The following is a 20,288-nucleotide window of genomic DNA, read 5'->3' on the forward strand; positions in this document are numbered from 1 at the left end:
CGGGTTGGTGTGTGGGCCCCATTATGCTTGGCTTAAGGAATCTGGAGCAGTTTGCATCAAGTGAAGGCAATGGAGAAAATAAATCACAGGGCCCCATCTGCTAAAACAGAGAAAACTGGCCAAACCAAGAATGAGAATAGCAATCCTTTGCTCCATCACCTCTCATGTCACAATCCCTTTCACCTACCAGCTGATCATGCTAAGGTGTGTAGACAGGAAATCACAAGGCATGGATGAGCAAATAGCTCCCTCTTGTGGCTCAGTAGCAGAAGTTTTTTCCTCTCTTTACCAAGAATAAAGTACTGTTTGCTTAGATTTCAGTATCGGAGAAAGGGAATTGGCAGACAAGGATCAGGTCCTTCCACCAGTTATAGACAGACACTTGCATGCATGGGAAGGCAACCAGGTTCCACATCCTATCATCACTGTTGCCGTGACTTTTCAAACTGTCACAAAATTTCATTTTCCAGGAAAATTAGCTTTGAGACCTTTCCCAAGGTCAGTCTCCAGGGAAGTAGTTTGAGTTCAGGATCTCTCTGATTCCCTCAGTTTTGGCTGTCAGCACATGGCAACAAATAACTTCTTTGGGTTTTAACAATGTTAATGCTTCAGAAGTAGCATTGCCTACATGGGTTGGCAGAAGGTAGTTATTGGTAGCTTGCTGGATGATTGCAAGGTATAGCCTTTTCCCCATCACTTTGTTCTGAAATAACTTGGATGTGGAGCTGCCTTGAGCCAGAGAAATGGTGCAGCTAGTCCAGCATTGTCTAGGCTGACTGGCAGTGGCTCTCCAGGGGTTTTCAACAGGGGTCAATGCCAGCAGGAAACCTAACTATGCCTTCCCCTCCAATTAAGCCTTGTGGAGAAGTGGGGTGGATTCTGACTGCATTGTTGTCTTGGTTCTCTACTCCATTAACTCAGTCCGTGGGAAGAACCTTCTTTCCATAGTGATCATCTAATACAGGCTCCCTCTTTTCCCAAATGTCTTTTCAGAAGCCCTTCTACAGAGGATGGGGAACCAGTGACCCTCTAGCTGTTAGTGGACCACCATGCCCATCAGCCCTGACCACTGGCTGTGCTGGCTACAGCAGATGAGAGTTGTCCTCCAATAACAGAATGGAGGACCTTCCGTTTTACAATGTCTATGAGGACTACTGTGATGCCCACTTTCTATACCATTGTGGAATGATGGGCCAGTAATGGGAAGAATATAGAATCATGGGAAAGAGCAAGAGGAAAAGAAGTGGGTTGTTGATAGTTGGAAGGGAATGGGCACAGGAGTCCCCTGGTCAAGCCCAGCTCCAGAAGCACACACTTTTAAAGTCATTATATTTATGGTCACAGACTCTCCGTCTCTTAAATCCGATCTCCATTCTGCATAAAAAATAAAATTAGCCAAGAGTCTGTTAAGAAGGCACCAATAACCACCAGTATTTAATGTAGGATTTTCACATTAACAGAGGGCAATACACCACAAGAAACAACATATTATTTTACTTACATCACTACATTGCATAAATAAGTAAAGGTTGTCCACATAAGGATAAGTTAAGAGAACAGTAAAACATGAAAAACAATGGGGGCAGTCAGAGAACCTGCACAACAACGCTGACACAACAATGGGGGCAGTCCTGCTTTCACTTACAATACCGCTAAGATTTGAATGACCCAAGCTTAAGATCTAGAGTAACCGAAACTGGTTTTGCCCACTATGATTGCTTCCCCTGAGATTTCTTTTGGCAATTTTCAGTCTTGCCTATGACCTCCCAAGTGTTAGCAGTTTTCTACTTCTTTGGCTGAAGCTACATACCAGCTTCAAGGTTGGGGAGATGAGGAACATAGAAGCAGCTAACCTGTGAGTCTCCAGGTGTGGTCAGACCCCAAACTCTTTATCAGCTCCAGACCATATGGCTACTTGTTGTGGGTGACAAGAGGTTGAGTTGAACACCACCTGGAAGGCCACAGGTTCCCCATACCTGCTTTAACAGGGGTGTATACATCTCTACACATCAGAAGACCATTTGACAGGGTCCCTGACACAGATTTACAACAGTCTTTTTAGAATAATAAAAAGAAGCTCAATCCTCACATATTTAGGAAATTCAAATATACAGTGCCTTTGCAAAAGCCTTTGAGCCAAATCTATCTGAGACTAAGGCAGAAGCCAGTTATCAGGAATAGTAAGTGGCCCTCCAGATGTTGTTCAACTCAGCCACATTAGCTGGGGCGGATGACAGTGTACTGGTAATAGGTGGGAGTTTTAATAGGCGTTTTGTCCAACACAACTTGGAGGGCCACAGGTTCACCACCCCTGACCCAGACACACACTTGTTCCTTTAGGTGCAAGGGAAAGCTTAGCAAATACAGAGCTGCAAATAGCAGTATTGCTATAGCATTGCACTACCCTCCCACCTGTGCTCTTCTCGTTGATGGAAGGAAACAGGAACATTTCTTTTATTCATCTTGACAGCCTCTCCTCCTTTCCAGGGAGCAAGTCAGTTAGCCTTCTGTATTTGCAAGTTCCTCTCTTTCAGTGCATTTTCAGCAGATTGTTAGTCATTAAACTGTCAGCCCCCTGTCCTGCCTGAGCAGCGTACATCAGAGCCTGGGCCACAGACAATGGGAATGTGACAGGTAGGGGGCAGTGAAACAGACTCCATCAGGCAGAGCCTCAGCCAAAACGCTGTCTTGGCAGTGCTGATGGAAGAATAATCGTAGCAGGCGGAAAGCAAGTGTCTGTGGCAACAGAACTGGCGGCCTTTTGAGGGGAGAAAGATGTAATCACATTGCAGGTGATTCACCAGACATGCTAGAATTCAGGCAAGGAGCCCTTGGGCTCTATTTTTTTAAAGGGGCAGTTTGCAGAAATTCTTTCCTGCTACCGCTGCTCTTAAATGAGGGATATTGCTGGACTACAACTCCCAATCATCCCCAAGAATAGGACATGCTGGCTGGGCTAACTGGAGACTGAATCCAACAACATCTGGAGTGCCACAGGCTCCCCGCATCCCTGGTTTAAGATGTCTAAGTTTAGATACGTCCGATGCTGGGATTTGTGACAGATGAGCCACAGGCCTGAGGGAGATCCCTGCAATCTGGGAGAGGCAGCTAAGAGCACAGCTACTTCTCAAATCCCATCAGTAACCACAACAGAGAGACTTCCATACAAAGAGAGGCCGAGATGAGCCTAGCTGCCAAGGGGATCTGAAAGCTTGACTCTACTGTGGATGCTAATGGGAATTGCAGGGGTAAAAGAAACAGTGTGCGTACACACTAAAAGCCAAAATCAAAAAACAAACAAACAAACACCAGCCACAAAACAGGACAGTGTAAGCCAAGTCCCAAAGAACTGTTAGAAAGATGGACAGCTGAGAGAACAAGGCATACAAAGCAACCTCTCCAAAGAGAGGCTATACTGCAGATACTGTCCAGTCCATTCTCAGGCTAGACAAGTGGTTGAATAGTGGTTTCCTCATGTTCAATGGAAGAGTCTGTTATTCTGGCAGACACACAGTTGTAGGCCAGGCTCCAATAAGTGAGGTTAGAGGGATAAGCGAGTCCTGACTCACAGCTTGGGAGTAGCAGGCATTATCCACAGAGCTGCAAGTCTTTGCTGTTTGTAGATATATACTGATATAAAGAGAGAGACCGACCATTGAGTGGATCTTCAAATGGAAGACTCCTTTGTCGAGGAACCATGGAATCGAGTATATTTACGGGAGTCCTGTACCAGAAGGAGAATAATTAGTACATTTGTACTGAGCTGTGCTTGCAAGCATTAGGAAAGGAAAGGAAGCCACGGACACATTTCGCCACATTACACCTCTGCTTCCTGTTGAGAAGACCAGATTTAAGGCTAAGGACCATTTTAACCCACTCTTCTAGCTTGGTTGCTTCTCTGCACATCTTCCTTTCATTCACGGATGCTGCCAAGAGAAATAGCCTACTCAAGGCAGTTTGAGGACTAACATTAACACTTTAAATCTATTCACTAGTTTTATCTGTCAGATAAAAGTTAACTATCCTGACAGCAGCTTCTTGGTTAATTCTTGGCAATGAGTTTAGGCATCAAGCTATAGACACACATCACACACTTAAAAAGAATCTTTGCAGCCTCTTTGGTGCAATGGGTCAATGTGTCTGGATGTTAACCAGAGGTTGATGGTTCAGGTCCACCCAGGGGTGGCTGCGGGCAGGATGCCTGCATTGCATGGAGCTGGACCAGATGACCCTTGGGATTCCTTCCCCCTCTACAATTCTATGATTCTATTATTCCAAAAGGCAGTTCTGTAAGTCCATAGGCTTCATACCAAAAAGGAGAACATGAGATTGCAAGCTGCTGCTGCTTATACATGGTAATGTATACATACAGAATTGAACTCCCCTTTCCTGTCCTCAGGGGACCTAAGACTTGCTCAAATCACATTGATGGCTGGAGAGGAAGCAGGTTTCTGTAACTAGGGAAGATGAGAAAACTCTAACCTCTGAACCTTGCTGTCACTCTCTAAGATAGGATGGTTCAGTTGCCAGCAACTGGCCTGCCTAAATTCAAGTCAACTTCTAACATGATCTTACTCATGCTGCATAGATTTACTAGCCTGCCGTGTCACACACTTGTCTGCCAAACTTCTGGAAATTAAGCTGCTCCAGAAAAAAATATGGAGCCTTAATTCAGAAGGAAGGAGCATCCAAATGCAAAAATGGCCATCAGCCAATAGGAGCAGAGGCATCAAGTTCAATTCCACAGATTTGGAAAGGAAAGAAACAGCCTTTTGTTACACTGGGAAAGAAAGAGTTCAACTACCTAAGAGCAGCAGGGCAGATGGGCTTAGGGCTCACTCCTACACTGGGTCAGGGGTTACAGGATTCAGTGGAAACCCTGCTGCAATGGAAGAATGCCACATGTGTCACTGCCACAACAGATATGCTGGCAGAACACTCAGCCAGTGACATACGTATCTGGAAAGCGTCACAGCTATGGGCAACAGAGACAAGCAGCACTTATGCTGGATCCTGTACCCCTTCAATACACATCCATGTCAACATCAACACCAACACTTTATACCAAACATGGCACAGAAAATTTCCCTTCCAGTTGCTCCTTTGTAGGGTGGCCACTCAGCACAAAAACTCTGCTGGGATGATTGGTCAGTAACCATGTACATGCCTCTTTATCTTTTCAGATCCACTCTGTCAGGTCCCAGTCAATAAAAAAAATCAATGTTCCATAAGTATTGAATCAGGTTCAAGTGGCTTTAGGATGCAACTCTTGGAAGGAGGGTGGGTAGGGAGGTTGGATGTGACTTGGGCTTCCTCACTTCCTGTTTCCTCTGGCTCCACAGATGGGTCACTGAGAATGCACCAAGGGGCTGAGTGTTGCTGCCAGGGGATATGAGGCAGTCAGTGAGGGATGGGATGCTATCCAGAAGGCAGAGCCATCAGGCACGGGGTGGTTGGGGGTTGGTTCTATGGGCTGCCAGGGATCTGAGGCTGGTGTGCAACTATGTGGGGTGGGGTATTTGAGGTGCTGGATCCCTTCCTACAAGGCTGCCTGGGGCCTCTTGGGAGCTGTGCTACTGAGGCTCACATGTTGGGATGCTGTGTATTGAGGAAGCATGGTCGTAGCTAGCATGGCTCCACTCAGAAGCCTGCCAGTGTGGTTTGGCTCCCTTTGTTTCTGGGCAGCGTGGGAGGTATCATTTCTACCACATTCTGAAACTGGTGGACAATAGCAGTGTTTCCAAGGAAGTTGGGGTCATGGCTGGTGTGTCTTCCCTCCATTCCCCACTCATGTCCAGGGCTGAGCAGGTACTGCATTTAGTAGCCATTCCACTCACATAGCAGTGGCATATTCCAGGCCCCAGCACCAACACAGCTTAGGGCTGCTCCGTTAGTCATGTGAGTGATGCATCTAGAGCTTTAGGCTTATTCCCAGACTTCCTGTTGTGTTCAGGATAATTTAGGGCGCCATATCAGTGCAGACGGATATGAACTGCAGGCAATAGCTAGCAGCAACCCCCTTCATGAACCAACCCCATTATGAGTGCACAGTGATTGTTCTTCCAGCTGGCCTTACCATGCTAACATTCTCCTTGCTGCCATGCTTCTGCTCTTTCATGCCCGCTGATTCCAAAACTGCATCCTTCCCTTTTTTATCCAAAGACCCTTGACTCCCCAGCACCTTACGCTGTATGAAGAAAAGGAAAACACTGGGATTGTGACTGGGGAACGGAAAGAAAAAGGCAACAGAACAGAATAGGGCTTATTTATGGAAGTCTGAATATGTACACCCCATACCATCAGAAAACTTATGCATCTGTACAGCAGACAATATGCCCGATACATACACCAGCGAGAAGTAACTTGAGCAGCACCACTGCAGCCGAAGTTATTGTTAATGGTAGAAAGAGCCATACCTTGATTAAGCCACTGAAGGAACGAGTGCGAGCCCGCTTCTGGGTCCGGGGTGTGGGTACACCTGCCTGAGGAGTGAGAGCTTCAGGGTGCTTCTGAAACTAGAACACACACTTTATAGCATAATTAACTCTGCAGCATTGCCCATCTATCCCAAAGATTGATCCTGGTTTCCATTCCAAGCACAAAGCCCCTTTGCTCCAGTCAGTTACCCAAGTCTCCCTTCTACCTGTTGAATGAGCTTCTTTTTCTTGGCAGAGTCTGGCATATTATGAACATGGTGGAAGAGCTCTTTCAGTGCTTCTTCTGTATGTTGCTGTGTGTCTTCTTGTTGGGCAGAGGGATCCACCAGTCCTCGCTTCTTGAATTTCAGAAGCTGGAAGTCCTTGAAATTCCGGGGCACAGGCAAGTCCAAGTCATCCTGCAAAAATTCAAAAGAACCCTCTGCACTTCAGGCTGTTTTGTCCTATAAAGACCATTAGCACCCCACTCCCAATGATAGCTATCTTGCCTTTCATCACACTAATAAAGGTAGTCTGAGCTTCATATCCAGTAGCAAAGTCAGACCTGGGTGAACAGCTGAGGGCCCGATCTTTTCCTCTCTCCCCAAAATATGCATGTGCTGTAATAATGTTGTTCTATTTTTGACAGTTAAATGAGAATTTGTTCCATTCTCTAGAATTAACTAAAACACATTTTAATAGAGGGGATATGTAGCAGTCCAAGTGACAAAACTGGGGTCGAATTACGTCTTTTCTGCCTTCCTAAGGAATAGATTTCCCCCAAATAATCCCTTATTGGAAATTCTCATGAACAAGACTGTTTTAGTTATCAGTTTGCTGACCTGCTGGTGCCCATGTTGGGTGCTCCCTTTCATGACCAATGTCATGGACTGCTCTTACCTTTGAGGCATGTGTTCTGGAGTCCAAGTAATGCAGCCTTGCACATTCCCGGATATATGAGGGAGCCTTGAAAGAAGAGTGAAACAGAAGGAGTCAGACACAGTTAAGCCAAAGTCTCCCCAACTCTGAGGTTCCATCCTATAGCAGTTGCTCCAGGCACTCACCCCGCCAGACCAGCAACTTCATCTTTGAATGTAATCCATGCAAAATCTTCTGAAGCGTGTTTCCTTTATAGGTAGGAGGGTCACCCAGGGCAAACATTCAGTCCTTTATCATCTCAGATATGTTGTATGCTACCAGATGCTTTAGGAGTCTCACTTTTTGACAATTAAATGTGAACCTGCCTAGTTTTCTAGCGATTTTAGCCATTAATAGGGATATTTATTAAGGTAAATGGCAAAGAGGGACAGATGAGGACCCAAAGAGCAGCCTCAGAGACCATGATAGTAACTGATCAGGAAAGGGGCACTGTCTGGTTAAGGCAGAGTTTGGCACGGTAACTACAAGGACACTCACATGTGCAGGATATCCTGCCATTTAGAATAGGAGGCCTTGTTTTCACATATCAGTGCCACTTGTGATCTAGCCAGCAAAGGGAGCAGGCACAGTACACAGCACCTCCAAGGAAGTAACAGATAAAAAGGTGTCAGGCTTGACAGTGTCAGGACTGTGCACAGAACATATTTTCCCCCAGGAGGGGACAGCCTGGCACATTTGCTAAGCAGATACTGAAAGAGAGATAGAGATTGTCCCTTCCTTTTGAAGCACCTACCTTGAAGAGCTTCTGCGAGTGCTTGATCATAAAAGCCATCCCATTATTTAGCTTGGGAATGTTTTCCTGTAGGTCACTGGCAGTCACCTGGCAATAGTGGAAAACACCAAAGCAGAATTGTTAGGAGAGTGTAGGTAAGATGCAAGATCCCTGGTAGAGGTAGGTTTATTTTCAGGAGTTAGGACACAGCAGCCAAGCTGGGATAGGACAGATGAACTCCTTCCCAGCCTGGTTTTTTGTACTGCTGCCTAAAAATGTAACACCACTTACATTTCGAGGCCACAAAATGTGAGGTGAAAACATAAGAGCCAGGTTATGAGCTGACATCTTGTTCCTGTCCTGCTTTTTGGCTGTCTGATAAAGCAGATCCAACAGCAATTTGAGCAGGCTGCGATTGGGGGCTGGCAGGATCAAGAAGAGGAGCTGCAGTGCTTCAATCTGACGCTGCTTATCAGGTATGTTGGTCTTGTTGCCCTTGTCATCCAACAGCATCAGATCTATTAACAGGAAAACATCTCAAGAAACTTCATCTGCACACACATTTCAGGAAACTATACACTATTTTATCAACTGCCCATTCCCAACTTGCCATCACACTCCTTTGCACTCTTCTTTTCCTCAGCATAAATCAGAAATCCCAAAGATTTCATGCTTATATATTTCTATTATGACATGGGCAGAGAAAGTAGGCCTTTCTCTGATCCTAACCCAACAGCTTTATCACTGAACAAGGCAAACCCCAAATTATTGATGCTAACATCCTGTGGGTTGGTTCCCACTTCCCTCCAAGGCTGACTCACCTGAAATTTTGAGGTGTGCATGGAAATGTTTATGGGTCAACAAAGGCTCTGGTAATTCTCCCAAGAACATCTTCAGCAGAGTGGCCACATCATTGGAGTGAAACTCCCCTGAATCCAAGTCAATTTCTGTCCCACTGTTCAAGGCTTCTTTCAGGTTCTGCTGCCTGGTACTGTTTCCTGGCACTCGGAACAAGCCTTCCACCCGCAGATCTGCACCATGAGAAAAAAGACAAGAGGGGTATCAAGAATATGTTAGATAAAATGTTGTCCTCTTCTAGTATATTGACAAAGCTTCTTAACCTTTTATACTTTCCTTTTCTTCCTGCCACATTATCTGAACATCCTACAGAGGTCTAGTACAAAAAAATCACTAAACATTTGATATGGGGGGGGGGGGCAGGAAAAGGTTAGTGTCTAGAATCACATAGCTCCTAGGACTTCCTCAGCTCAGAAATGAGTTAAATCTGTGCCCCCAGGCCAGTCCACTATCCTTGACTAAACAACGACTGAAAGGAAACCACAAACCACTTACTCTTATGTAGATATTCTATCAGTTGAGATATTTGAGCAATACCTTCTTCAGTCAGTGGAGCTCCAAAAACCACCCCTTTCTCTAGAGATGAAAAGGAGATAATGAGTAGCCAACATCATCAACTGTTGTGAGACCCAGAAATGTGCAAGCATTTCCATACTATACTGAAAAGGCAGAATTAAAAAGCCCCAGTTCACTGTGTGCTCACTTCGACCCTTTCTCTTGCAAATGCAACTCCTCATCTTCTCAGGTTTAAAAAAAAGCAAACAAAAAACGCTTACTGTGATCTGGAAAGGAAAGTATGCTGTAAAACAGATACAGGTTTTCTAAACTTGGATCTGTTTCAAAATGACCCAAAGGAACAGATTCCACAGAAGGATAGGCAATATATAAAAACTAACTTCCTGGAGCAAACCCGAAGTCCATCTTGACAAGCATTCTGTTTCCAGCAGGCCTAATTGAACATTTCATAGCAATGATGGTCTTCCCTATTTGTCTCCATCATCTGGAATTCATAGGTACACAGCCTTAGCACATGCAACTCCATTTAGATACCAGTAGGCTGATGTTTCTCTTCTCTCCTCACATGCCCCAAATTCTGTTCAATGTGTTCCCTCAATTCTCTGGAGCAGTTCTGGGGAGAGTGTGGGGAGCACATGGCGGAGGAGGGGTGGGAGGAAGCATTAGCAGAACACTGCCATATACATTTAGCAGCTTTAAAGGGGAATAGAAAAACATGGTAACTTCCAATATGTGATTGGCATTAAAGTAAAAATGAATTTTGATACATGGCCACAAAGGGAATCAATTTGCCAGTCCCATGACATTCTTCCTGCACAAGGAGCTAGACAGGAAGGAACTGGAGGGGTCACCCTCCCACTGGAAGGTACGAGCTATCTCATTTGAATAATTCTGCCCAGTGGAGCAAGTGGGAGGGACAAGCTATCCAAGGATCCCCTCCCCACTACAGGGAAATACCCCAGAACAGGGTGGCTAACTTTATTTGGCATTGAGGGCTGGACACCCCTTCAAGGGCCACATGACATGTGCGCACATCCAGTTACACACCATGCAAAATTATTGCTCATATCTAAAATCCTTCTTCCACCCAAATCTTTATCATTCACCTTCCAGTAATCTCCTCCAAATTCATCCCTCTTCTCTCCAGCGTTATACATCACCCTGCATGTTTCCATCCCCCCAACCTAAAGGTTCTTCATTCTTTCATTCATTAAGCCTACTCCCTCCCACCCCAATATTCCTAGGACATAGAACATCTGTATAAAAACTACATCTTAGATATTTGGGCTGATATTTGTAGTCATATTTAGGCAGGTAAAGGATTGTTCAAGCAATCTCACATTTCATCCTTTAAATGTGACGTTAATTATTTTGTTGCCAGGGCAAGATGGAAACCTTTGTAAGTTATATTGCAGTGGGAAATAAGGGCTGTATATTTTAATTCAGTTTGGAAGGAATATATCCCTAGATGATGATGAAGATGAATAGTAATTAGTAATAATAATAATAATAGTAATATGCCACCGATCTGATTGGGTTGCCCCAGCCACTCTGATCATCTTCCAGCAAAATAAATTTGCCAGAAAAGAAACAAGTAGAAATGCAGGTTGAGAGTCCAAGGCTGGTTGTCTACCAGATTTTTCTCCCAACTTAACTGACTGTTTCCTTGTTCAGCATCTCTAAGCAACACCATAGGAACATTGCTCTTAGCAGCTACATAGGTCCAGTTAAGACTTTGAAGAGGAGATACAAATAAGGGTATCTTCAAAGGGAACCGAGACTGAGAGCCAGCTGAAGCAGGAGAGTTTCGCTATAGGAATCCTCTTGCCTGCTAGTAGCACAGAATGACCAGCTGACCAAAGAATTAAACATAAATGTTTTACAAGTATGGGTGGGAGCACAAGATTCATCCAAACCTGGCACACCCAAAAGTGTAGGCAGCACAATGGGAGGAAAAAGGTACACCAGTTGACAGCTGAACTAGTGATTGCTTTTCTAGGTAAGATATAAGGCATAGACTACACTGTTCAGACTATTTACTCATCTAGATCAGAGTAGACTATTTGTCTGGCTGGCAGCAGATGTCTACGATCTCAGGCAAACATTTTGCACATTAGTTTTAACTGTAGAAGCCAGCGATTTTATGTGGAACCTTCCAAATGCAAAGCGCATGCTCTGTCACCAAGCTAAGGTCTCTCCCCAGCTCTCCTATTCCAGTCCGTTACTATTGCAGCTGTATGTAGTAAACTACCCCCAAAAGTGGATCTCATGTTGTGGGCAGGCATCTTTGCACACCACACCCTCCTCACTCTCTGCTGCTTTCCACCTCCTCTTCCCACCCTCCATAGAAGCACACACCTATGCAGTTTTTTCCTTTCTGTTTTGGGACTTTTTTTTTAACCTGCTTTAAAAAAAATAAAGATGCATATACTACCTTCTAGCATGGGTGGCACCATTATGGCTGCCAAAACAAGAGCTTTGTCCTCCATAAGAATGGAATTGAAAGGGATGATAAAGAAAACTATGGGTGGAGAACCTGTGGCCTTCCAAATATTGATGACTACAATTCCCATCATCCCTGATCATCACTGGCCATGCTGCCTGGGACTGATGCGACTTTGAGTCCAGCAGCATCTTAGGGCCACAGGTTTCCCACCCCTTGTGTAAATCAAGTATTTAAATAAACATTGTCATTGTCTTACAGGCAATGACCGATTTAGCAGAAGAAGAAGAAGAAGAGTTTGGATTTGATATCCCGCCTTTCACTCCCTTTAAGGAGTCTCAAAGCGGCTAACATTCTCCTTTCCCTTCCTCCCCCACAACAAACACTCTGTGAGGTGAGTGGGGCTGAGAGACTTCAAAGAAGTGTGACTGGCCCAATGTCACCCAGCAGCTGCATGTGGAGGAGCGGAGACACGAACCCGGTTCCCCAGATTACGAGACTACCGCTCTTAACCATTATACCACACTGGCTCTGTCCGAATAACGATGATCACGCACACAGCGCCAAACCCAGAAGTAGCCCTGAAGCATCATAAAGATTTCCTGAAAAGGGGAAGAACGGGGGTGGAACAGAGTGGGAGTAGAATGGGCTTACGCACGCTACGCCAACACACGCAGGGGTCCAGAACTGAACCCCCATGTAAAATGAGAATTGCCTGTACTTTCTTTTGATAAGGGGCTGGTCAGCACTGTACTTGGACCAGAAAAGTTTTCACATACTTCCTTGGAGTTGTTGCCACATATGTGGGACACTTAGCAGAGGCTGTACCCAGGATACCAAGGCTTAACATCAAAAAATTAAGGGGAAAATCTTAGCCAACACATCAGGCTCACCTTTGCGTTTCAGAGACATCAGGGAACGGAAAAACCCTGAGGATGTGCCAGGCAACTGAGGGTCCTCCTGTCCCATCAGCTGGGCTAGCTCTGCTCCAGGCAGGTCAATCAGCCGGGTGATGTTACTGACCACAAGCTCTGTGAATGCCTCAGGTTTCTCATGTCGCAGCTTTTCCACAAAGAAGTCTGGATTGAAGATGATCTGATGCCGTTGAAGGGAGGAGTCATTGCAGATAACTAAACTGCAAATGGCATCACTAGGGAGAGAAACAAAGATACATTACTTTGGGAGACATACCTGAACACAAACTAAAATACTCAGCTACGCAGGAGCCACCTGCAGATCTGGGGTAGGGAACCTATTTCAGCCCAAGGACAGCATTCCCTCATGGACAGTTTTCCTGGGAGCCACATACCAGTGGAGGGTAGAGCCAGAGGCAGGTATGTGACTTTTTATACAATAAGGTACATCCACCATGTAAAAGTTTCTAAAACACACACACACAAAACTCTGCAGCAAGGCAATAAAGTGATGTTACAATAATTAAGAATAGATTCAACCCAGATAAAAGCACGAGGATGCAGGGCGGGTATGGGCTTTGGCCATCCTGAGAGCTGAATAGAGAGGCTTGGAGGGCCACATTTGGTCCCCGGGGCCTGAGGCTTATTATCCTTGCTGTAGATACCAGCACAACATGTATAAATCAAGTCAGGTGGGGCTGACCAGATAGCACATCATTTAGCAATCAATCAAGTACAACCTGGAGATAGTCCTTCAGCATGGTCTCTGTTTGAGGGATGCACTCACCTGTCATATTAGACATCAGACCCTACAGAGGGCAAGACCTTATAACTGGCCAAAGTTTGGTATTGAGATCCTAATCAAAATATTTAACAAAAAGACCAACAATTTAACTTACATTCCAAATTACTAAGCATGTATGAAAATAATCTAGAACAGATTTGAGGTAGAGATTGCATCATCTTCTGAGACGTGACATTCTGTGCCAGGTTTCTCTCTATGCAAAGAGAGCAAATTCCTGTTTTATGAGGGGGTTCAGTTGGACTCAACAAATATAATTATCTGTTTTCTTAGAGGTGAAGTATTATGAAAAATTTGTTGCAAGTCAAACATTTAAAGACACACAGGAAGAAAGGCTGTCACATGAATTTAACCAAATTATCTCTTATGCACTTGAATGCCATGATGCAGTGGGATATTTTTACGAAGATTACCCGAAAGCCACCCGTGTAGGTAATACCCTGCTGCAGTGCCAGCCTAGGGGTGAGTTGTAACTGGACAGTAGGTTCTTAATTGGAGCAATTAAGTTGGCAAAATCACTCCAAAAGCAGCAAAGCATGGAGAAGTACCGCTTTCTCCAGCCACTTGGTGAGTTGGCTGCCAAGTGCAGTCTGATTCCAGTGCTGCTCGGTAGACTACCCTGCAGTTTGACGTGCTTAACAAGCCGAGGACAAGATGGAGCAGTTCAGCTCAAGCAGCTGGGAATGATTGTCGACTGACCTCCCACTTGCAGCACATTCTGCTGTCTTATACATGTCAGCCCACTAAGTACATTGTGTCCAAAACACATTGTAATCTAATTAGATCCAACTTCTCTCTACTTGCTTAATGCAGTGTCTTCACCCAATAAAACTGATCACTCCACAGAATAGCTATGCCAGTTATTCACCCTTCCCTCCCGTGTGTCCCAGTCATGATCTAAATATTAAAGAAAATCCACTGAACTAAATTTGACTGTCATTCATGCAATACCTATTTGTGGGGTTTCAAATCTAAACTTCTAGGAAATCTGATAGCCCCTATTACTTAATAAACACAGAAAGTCAGATTGCTTACACAAGTGCAGAAAGCTTCTGATGAGGCATTGGGAAGCAGAGACACAGTGAGAAGAACTTGCTCCTTGTTTTCAGAAACGGATCTGCCTGCTCCAGCACAGCCTATGCAAATTCCATGCACACTAAACAACACAAAGACTCATTTATTAGCCCTCTTGGCACAAATGCATCAACCTTGATATGGAGCCAAAGCAGAACTCAGGCTAACCAACTTCTTCTCCACTTTTCCTACCCCACAGAAAGTGACAGATGGAACGCTAGGCATGTCACCTGCATCAGACTTGAACACTGAATGGAGAAAAGTGTCCTTGTCATATTCATTGACAGACTCTGCCCATGATTTTAAACAATTACTTTTAAGATTTCTTCAATTTTAAGCAAACCCTCACAATAGTTTAGACATCGCAGTTGAAAATAGCTCTTGGACTCATGCTGGTACATTCCCCTCATTCATGTCCAGTATATTATGTGTATATGCATGGTGTGTGTGTGTGTGCGCGCGCGTATTCACACAATATATAAACTCTCATCTCTACTGACTTTCCTTCCACATCTTCTGCATAAAATTCTTTTCTTTGCCTTAGTGCCTTCATGACTGTGCCTTACCTACCCTACCTGGTGGATCTGATGTCACTCACTGCTGGAGACTTCCAAAAGCTTGCAACCTTAGCACTTAACCCCAATTTTTTTTACTTCTTCCATTGACTTCACCATTCCCAGTTACTAGAAACCTTTCATGCATCATCTCCATCTAGACTTACCACATTTCTACTTTTCTTTATGCAGACCTTTGGTTGAGTTGATATCCTCCCTCCTCTTCAATTACTATCCTGGGCTGTTATTTTGTCAATTGCATTACTGATGAATTTTGTGGTTATATTTTTTGAGGTTTTAATACAATTGTACTCTTTTAGTTGTGATCTTTTTCTAACCTGCCCTGGTTAGAAGGGCTGGTGAAAGGCTGGCTACAAGTAAAATAAAAAAATAATTAATAAAAAGAAATCTTTTAAAAATCTCCCCTTTTCATGTTTTTCATTCCCGTGTGTAACTACATTGCATAAGATCGCGGGACAGCCTGCCTCCATCATTTGCCCCACCCAATTTATTTTTAAATTTTATTTTAGGTACTCTCAAAAACCTAACAATCAAAAGAAAACAATACCATAAATAATTAGAGGTTACATCCCATCTCTTCTTGTTGCCTTTTTCTCATCTGAAACCAGCCTGAAGGATCTTTTGAGTACAGCTTTCCCCTTGTTTTAATTCTTTAATCCCCCATGCATTTGGGGCATACTGTAACAAAGAAATGGGCTTGCAGTCCATTTATTGTCTTGCCCTGACGACTAAAATCCAACCCAATTTTATGATTAGAGACCTCACAGTTGGAAACAGCTCTAAACCCTCTTATTCCGTGCTACATTTTACTGGGCTTTGTAGTTTTGAAAGGTCACTTTATCAGCAACACTCCCCCGCACAAAAATATGCCTGCCTATTACAGTATTAACGCTAATGAAATGGAAATGCGAGACAGCACATACAATCAGAACCCTTCTCAGACAGCCCAGTCATGCACAATAGAAAAAGCCCTGTACTGCAGCCATGTTAAAGGAGGAGGAGGATGTGTACAGCCCACTCCCCCAGTTTGCATAATATTAGAAAAGAGCAGTTACTGATGTTGGCAGGGGGAGCAATCTTGTTTGCTTTGCAGCTTGGATTCTCCGCTTTTATCACAATAGTATTGCAATCATCAGTGCAATAACCTTCAGTGTTGCTGCTTTACCCCCTCTATTCTTTGTGTCCAATTAGAAAGCGGGTGTCCAGGAGAAGGAAGAAAAGATTATTTGGTTTTTGTTACCAAGGCTGAAGAAAAACCAAATTAGCAAGGGCAATGTTTTGCTCATGAAGGGGTTGGGGCGGGGAAGGATGAGTGACAATGACATGAATGAGAAGACTTTTGTGAATGGAATAAAATCCTCAAGGACTTTGATCTAGTGCCATAGCAAAACAAAGGGGAGCTAGGCTCAATAGAAAGACAGACTAATGGAATTATGTGATCGCTTTAACTGAAGCAACATCTAGGCTTCTTATAGTAGCATATAATATTTTTTCAGTCATGCACAAGGCTGAGCCTCTGACAGCTTCCAGAACTTTTAACTTGGTGTTTAGGACCCTGTGCTTAAGTACCTAATACTTGGAGCTGAAATATCTGAAGAGCAGCTCTAATACGTACTGACTCGCCTGGGTGTTAAGGTCTGCTGTGTAGATCCTACAGGTGGTTTGGGCCATGACAGAGTGTGGGGGGGCCTTCTTTGATGTGGCCCCCAGCTTGTGCCATGCTTTTCCTCTAAGATGCATCTGGCCGTATTATTGTAACTACATTGTCAGTGGGTCAAGACACACTTCTTTGCATAGGTCTTTGGGGGTACAGGATTAATTAAGAATATGCATTCCACTGCAGTGTTGTTACTGATGCTGCTTGCTTTGATATGCTTCAATATATGGCAAGGCATGTTACTTGTATGTAATTCAACATGGGATTACAGGGTGGAGTAGGCTATAAAATACATATAAATATAAATAAGGTGAAGAACACCCACAAGCATTCGAGGTAAGGCCACAGTAGAAGATGATTGTTCAGTCACGGCAGGTACAGAGGGATATTAATAAGTAGAACAGTTAATTTAACAATAAAAGGTATTGCAAGGAGCAATTGGCCTTGGGGGAAAATATTGATAAGAATTGATTAAGCACAGAACAGTGTCTGCTTAACATATAAAATATTGACAAATTGTAATCTGTGGTTTGAACCATGGTATATTTGTATCAGTGCTAGGATGCTTGTGCTATCATCAACTACTGTTTGGAGAATGAGAAGCTAATAATTATTATTGTTCATACTTTTTGCATTTCATTTTCCTCTGATTTTAATCCTCACCAACTATGTGTACATATACCTGCAACTCAGGATAACACTTCATGCATCTGAAGGATTGCAGCCCTTTAAGGTTATGCCATAAAATAAGTGTTAAGAAAACTTTCCTCCTGTAATCTCCAACTTCCAGAGGATCAATATCAGAGCCTTGCAGCACCATATTTCAAGGAATAAAGGGATTAAAAGTGCGAAGAAAGGCCTTTTAACAGTGAAAGGTGGTCAGAAAATAAACTATGGAAGAACCAACTGCTTAATAAAACATGCCTGTTGTGGAGAAATGAATACTAAGCATTCATTTTGGCATTTCTTACAAACAGAGCAGTAGTCATGCTGTCTGTATCAAAGGCCTAAGCTAATGGATGACTTTGAAGATTACACTGTAAGATCAAACAGAATTGCTCCAACTGCAGTTCCTAAAAAAAAGAACTGGTGCTCCCTGAAAAATACAGCAGAAAATAAACTTAACTCTACAGCAGACTCCAGCAAGCTTGAGCAAAGAAGCCATTTAACCTACAGGATGCGAAGAATAAACATGCTGAAGCCCTGAAAAAAAAATCAAAAGCTCACAAAACAAGGAGGATGTTTCTAGAATAGAAATTTTTATTTTATTACACATGGAACTTACCACCTTTCTTCTAGTAGTGGCGCAACTACTCATAGCAAAAATAAACTATAAAAAAACTGCAAAGGACTTGATCATCTACACACCACACAATGGAAACAGAATATGTGGACACTTGCTTTATCTGAGAAATTAACTAAGAGAACACACGACCTGAATGATACAACCAATATTTTGTTGCAATATGGCATCCCATTATAAAATATTCAAATAAATGCCCTGATGACTGACACCCACCAATTATGCATATAGATTTATGGGAAAATTTGACACATTAGTATTCTATTCTGGGGGAGTGGGGAACCAATTGTTTTGAAAATGTCTTCTGGAAAATCAATAAAATGTATTTTAAAAAAGAAATTTTATTCTGACTTGTTTCTTGCATAGTATTGAAATGTATCATTCCAATAATGGTTGAAGTAGCAACAGTTGTATTATTAACCTGTTAACACATTGCATTTATTTCTTGATATACTGTATTTACATCCCACATTTTCTGCAAGGAGCTAAAGATGGCATACATACTTCTTCCTCCCCATTTTATCCTCACAACAAGTCTGAGTAGATTAGTGCTGAGAGAGGTTGACTGGCCCACAGTCACCCAGTGAGTCAAGCAGAGATATGAAGCCTGGTCTCCCAGATTCTAGTCCTACACTAACCAGTACACCACATTAGCTCTGTATGAACACTATTCCTTTGATATTAGGGCAGAAAACCACACTTTGTACTTTAGGTGTGCACACTGGCACATGGAAAGACAGTGTGGCCTAGTGGCTAGTGCCAGACTAGAACCTAGGAAACTAAGGGTTCAATTCCTCACTCGGCCATTAAGCTCTCTGGGTGACATTGTCCAGTCACTGTCTCTCAGCACTAACCTACTTATGGGCTTCTTTTGAGGATAAAATGAGGAAGGGGAAGAACCATGTACATCACCCTGAGCTCCTTGGAGAAAAAACTGGTACTGTATATAAATGCAATAAATAAAATAAATATCTAGAAGAACCACATGTCAACTAGACTGGAACATTGACATCCTCTGTATCTCTCCTTCATCCCACCCAACAACCACCCCAAAACCTTTCCCAGTTCCGAATCACTAGGATTTCCCTTCATAAGAACATAAGACGAGCCCGCTGGATCTAGTCCAGCAACCTGTTCTCACAGTGGGAAACCACCGTGAGCCCACTCTCCCCTCCTGAAGTTTCCAGCAACTGCTATTTGGAACCACTGCTGCCTCCAGCTGTGGAGGTATTGCACAACCACATCTTGGCTGGCAGTCATTGACAGCTCTCTCCTCCATGAATTTGTCTAATCCTCTTTTCGAGCCGTCCAGGTTAGTGTCAATCACTGCCTCCTGGCAGGGCGAGTTCCATAATTTAACCAATTATGACCTCGTCTTTCATCTGTCCTATGTCTTCCAGCATTCAGCTGTATTGGATGCCGCTCGTCCTAGTGTTATGAGAGAAGGAGAAAACCTTCCTCTATCTGTTATGCCACGCGTGATGTTATCAGATTCTTCTGTCATGTCGCCCCTTACTCACTCCCAGACTTCCTCCTCGCCCAGGCGCGTCCAGAGGGAGAAGGGAGATCCGCCTCCTTCGCCCTCCTCAGCCCCTGGGCAAAGAGCAAGAGCAGACGGGATGGGCTTCAGAGCATTGCACCTCCGCTCTATGAAACAGGATGCCCTAGAGGCAGGACCACAGGCCTCACGTCCCAAGGCCACACAAATGATTGAGGCACCACAGCGAAAGGCTCGTATACCCTATGCCTTGTTTCTGCCTCAACCCCGCCCTCACCTGACCCACTTCAGCTTCTCAAAGTCTTCTGGCCACGCTACCTCGGCCCGCCCGGCGGACACAGCAACCGACCTACCTGCCCACTCGTTTCTCTCCTCCTCTCCCTCTCAGAGCCGACTCCGCCGCCATCTCATATCTGCCGCCTTGCCTTCCGATTGGTCGCTTCAACTGCAAAAAGCCTATTGGCTGTTTGCAAAATAGTCCCACCCGCCGCCGCCTCGTGGCCGCGCAGCCATTGGCCTGTTCGAACACGGCAAACGCCTAACGACCATCAGGCCTGGAAGCGCCGTTGAAAACTGAGGAG

General features: G+C 44.1%; 1 protein-coding gene across 4 annotated transcripts; it reads right to left on the bottom strand.

Annotated features, from left to right (window-relative positions):
• Positions 1 to 1,730: 1,730 nt before the first annotated feature.
• Positions 1,731 to 20,211, bottom strand: ARHGAP19 (Rho GTPase activating protein 19). Of its 4 annotated transcripts, XM_079977229.1 has the most exons (13): positions 20,061 to 20,132; positions 15,396 to 15,599; positions 14,636 to 14,736; positions 12,778 to 13,034; positions 9,421 to 9,501; positions 8,889 to 9,098; positions 8,359 to 8,585; positions 8,089 to 8,175; positions 7,317 to 7,382; positions 6,644 to 6,835; positions 6,417 to 6,515; positions 6,077 to 6,187; positions 1,731 to 3,724 (listed from the first exon to the last, which is right to left on the bottom strand). In XM_079977229.1, the coding sequence occupies exons 3-13, from the start codon at positions 14,662 to 14,664 to the stop codon at positions 3,668 to 3,670; spliced, it is 1,416 nt and encodes a 471-aa protein (XP_079833355.1). In that variant the 5' UTR covers positions 14,665 to 14,736; positions 15,396 to 15,599; positions 20,061 to 20,132; the 3' UTR covers positions 1,731 to 3,667. The 4 variants fall into 4 exon arrangements, with proteins under 4 accessions (XP_079833355.1, XP_079833357.1, XP_079833354.1 ...); XM_079977231.1 differs by lacking the exon at positions 14,636 to 14,736; XM_079977228.1 differs by lacking the exons at positions 14,636 to 14,736; positions 15,396 to 15,599 and having other exon boundaries at positions 20,061 to 20,211.
• Positions 20,212 to 20,288: the final 77 nt, after the last annotated feature.

The sequence above is a fragment of the Podarcis cretensis genome (assembly GCF_951804945.1).
Source record: "Podarcis cretensis genome assembly, chromosome: 5".
NCBI lineage: Eukaryota > Metazoa > Chordata > Lepidosauria > Squamata > Lacertidae > Podarcis > Podarcis cretensis.

What these genes read in the sequence shown, in the direction of transcription:
- ARHGAP19 (XM_079977228.1), bottom strand. Translation starts at nt 20,113, where the DNA reads ATGGCGGCGGAGTCGGCTCTGAGAGGGAGAGGAGGAGAGAAACGAGTG. An exon ending in GATAGAATATCTACATAAGA is followed by an intron (nt 9,099 to 9,420) that starts GTAAGTGGTTTG and finishes CTCATGGTGCAG; the next exon opens with ATCTGCGGGTGGAAGGCTTG. An exon ending in ACATTTTGTGGCCTCGAAAT is followed by an intron (nt 8,176 to 8,358) that starts GTAAGTGGTGTT and finishes CACTATTGCCAG; the next exon opens with GTGACTGCCAGTGACCTACA.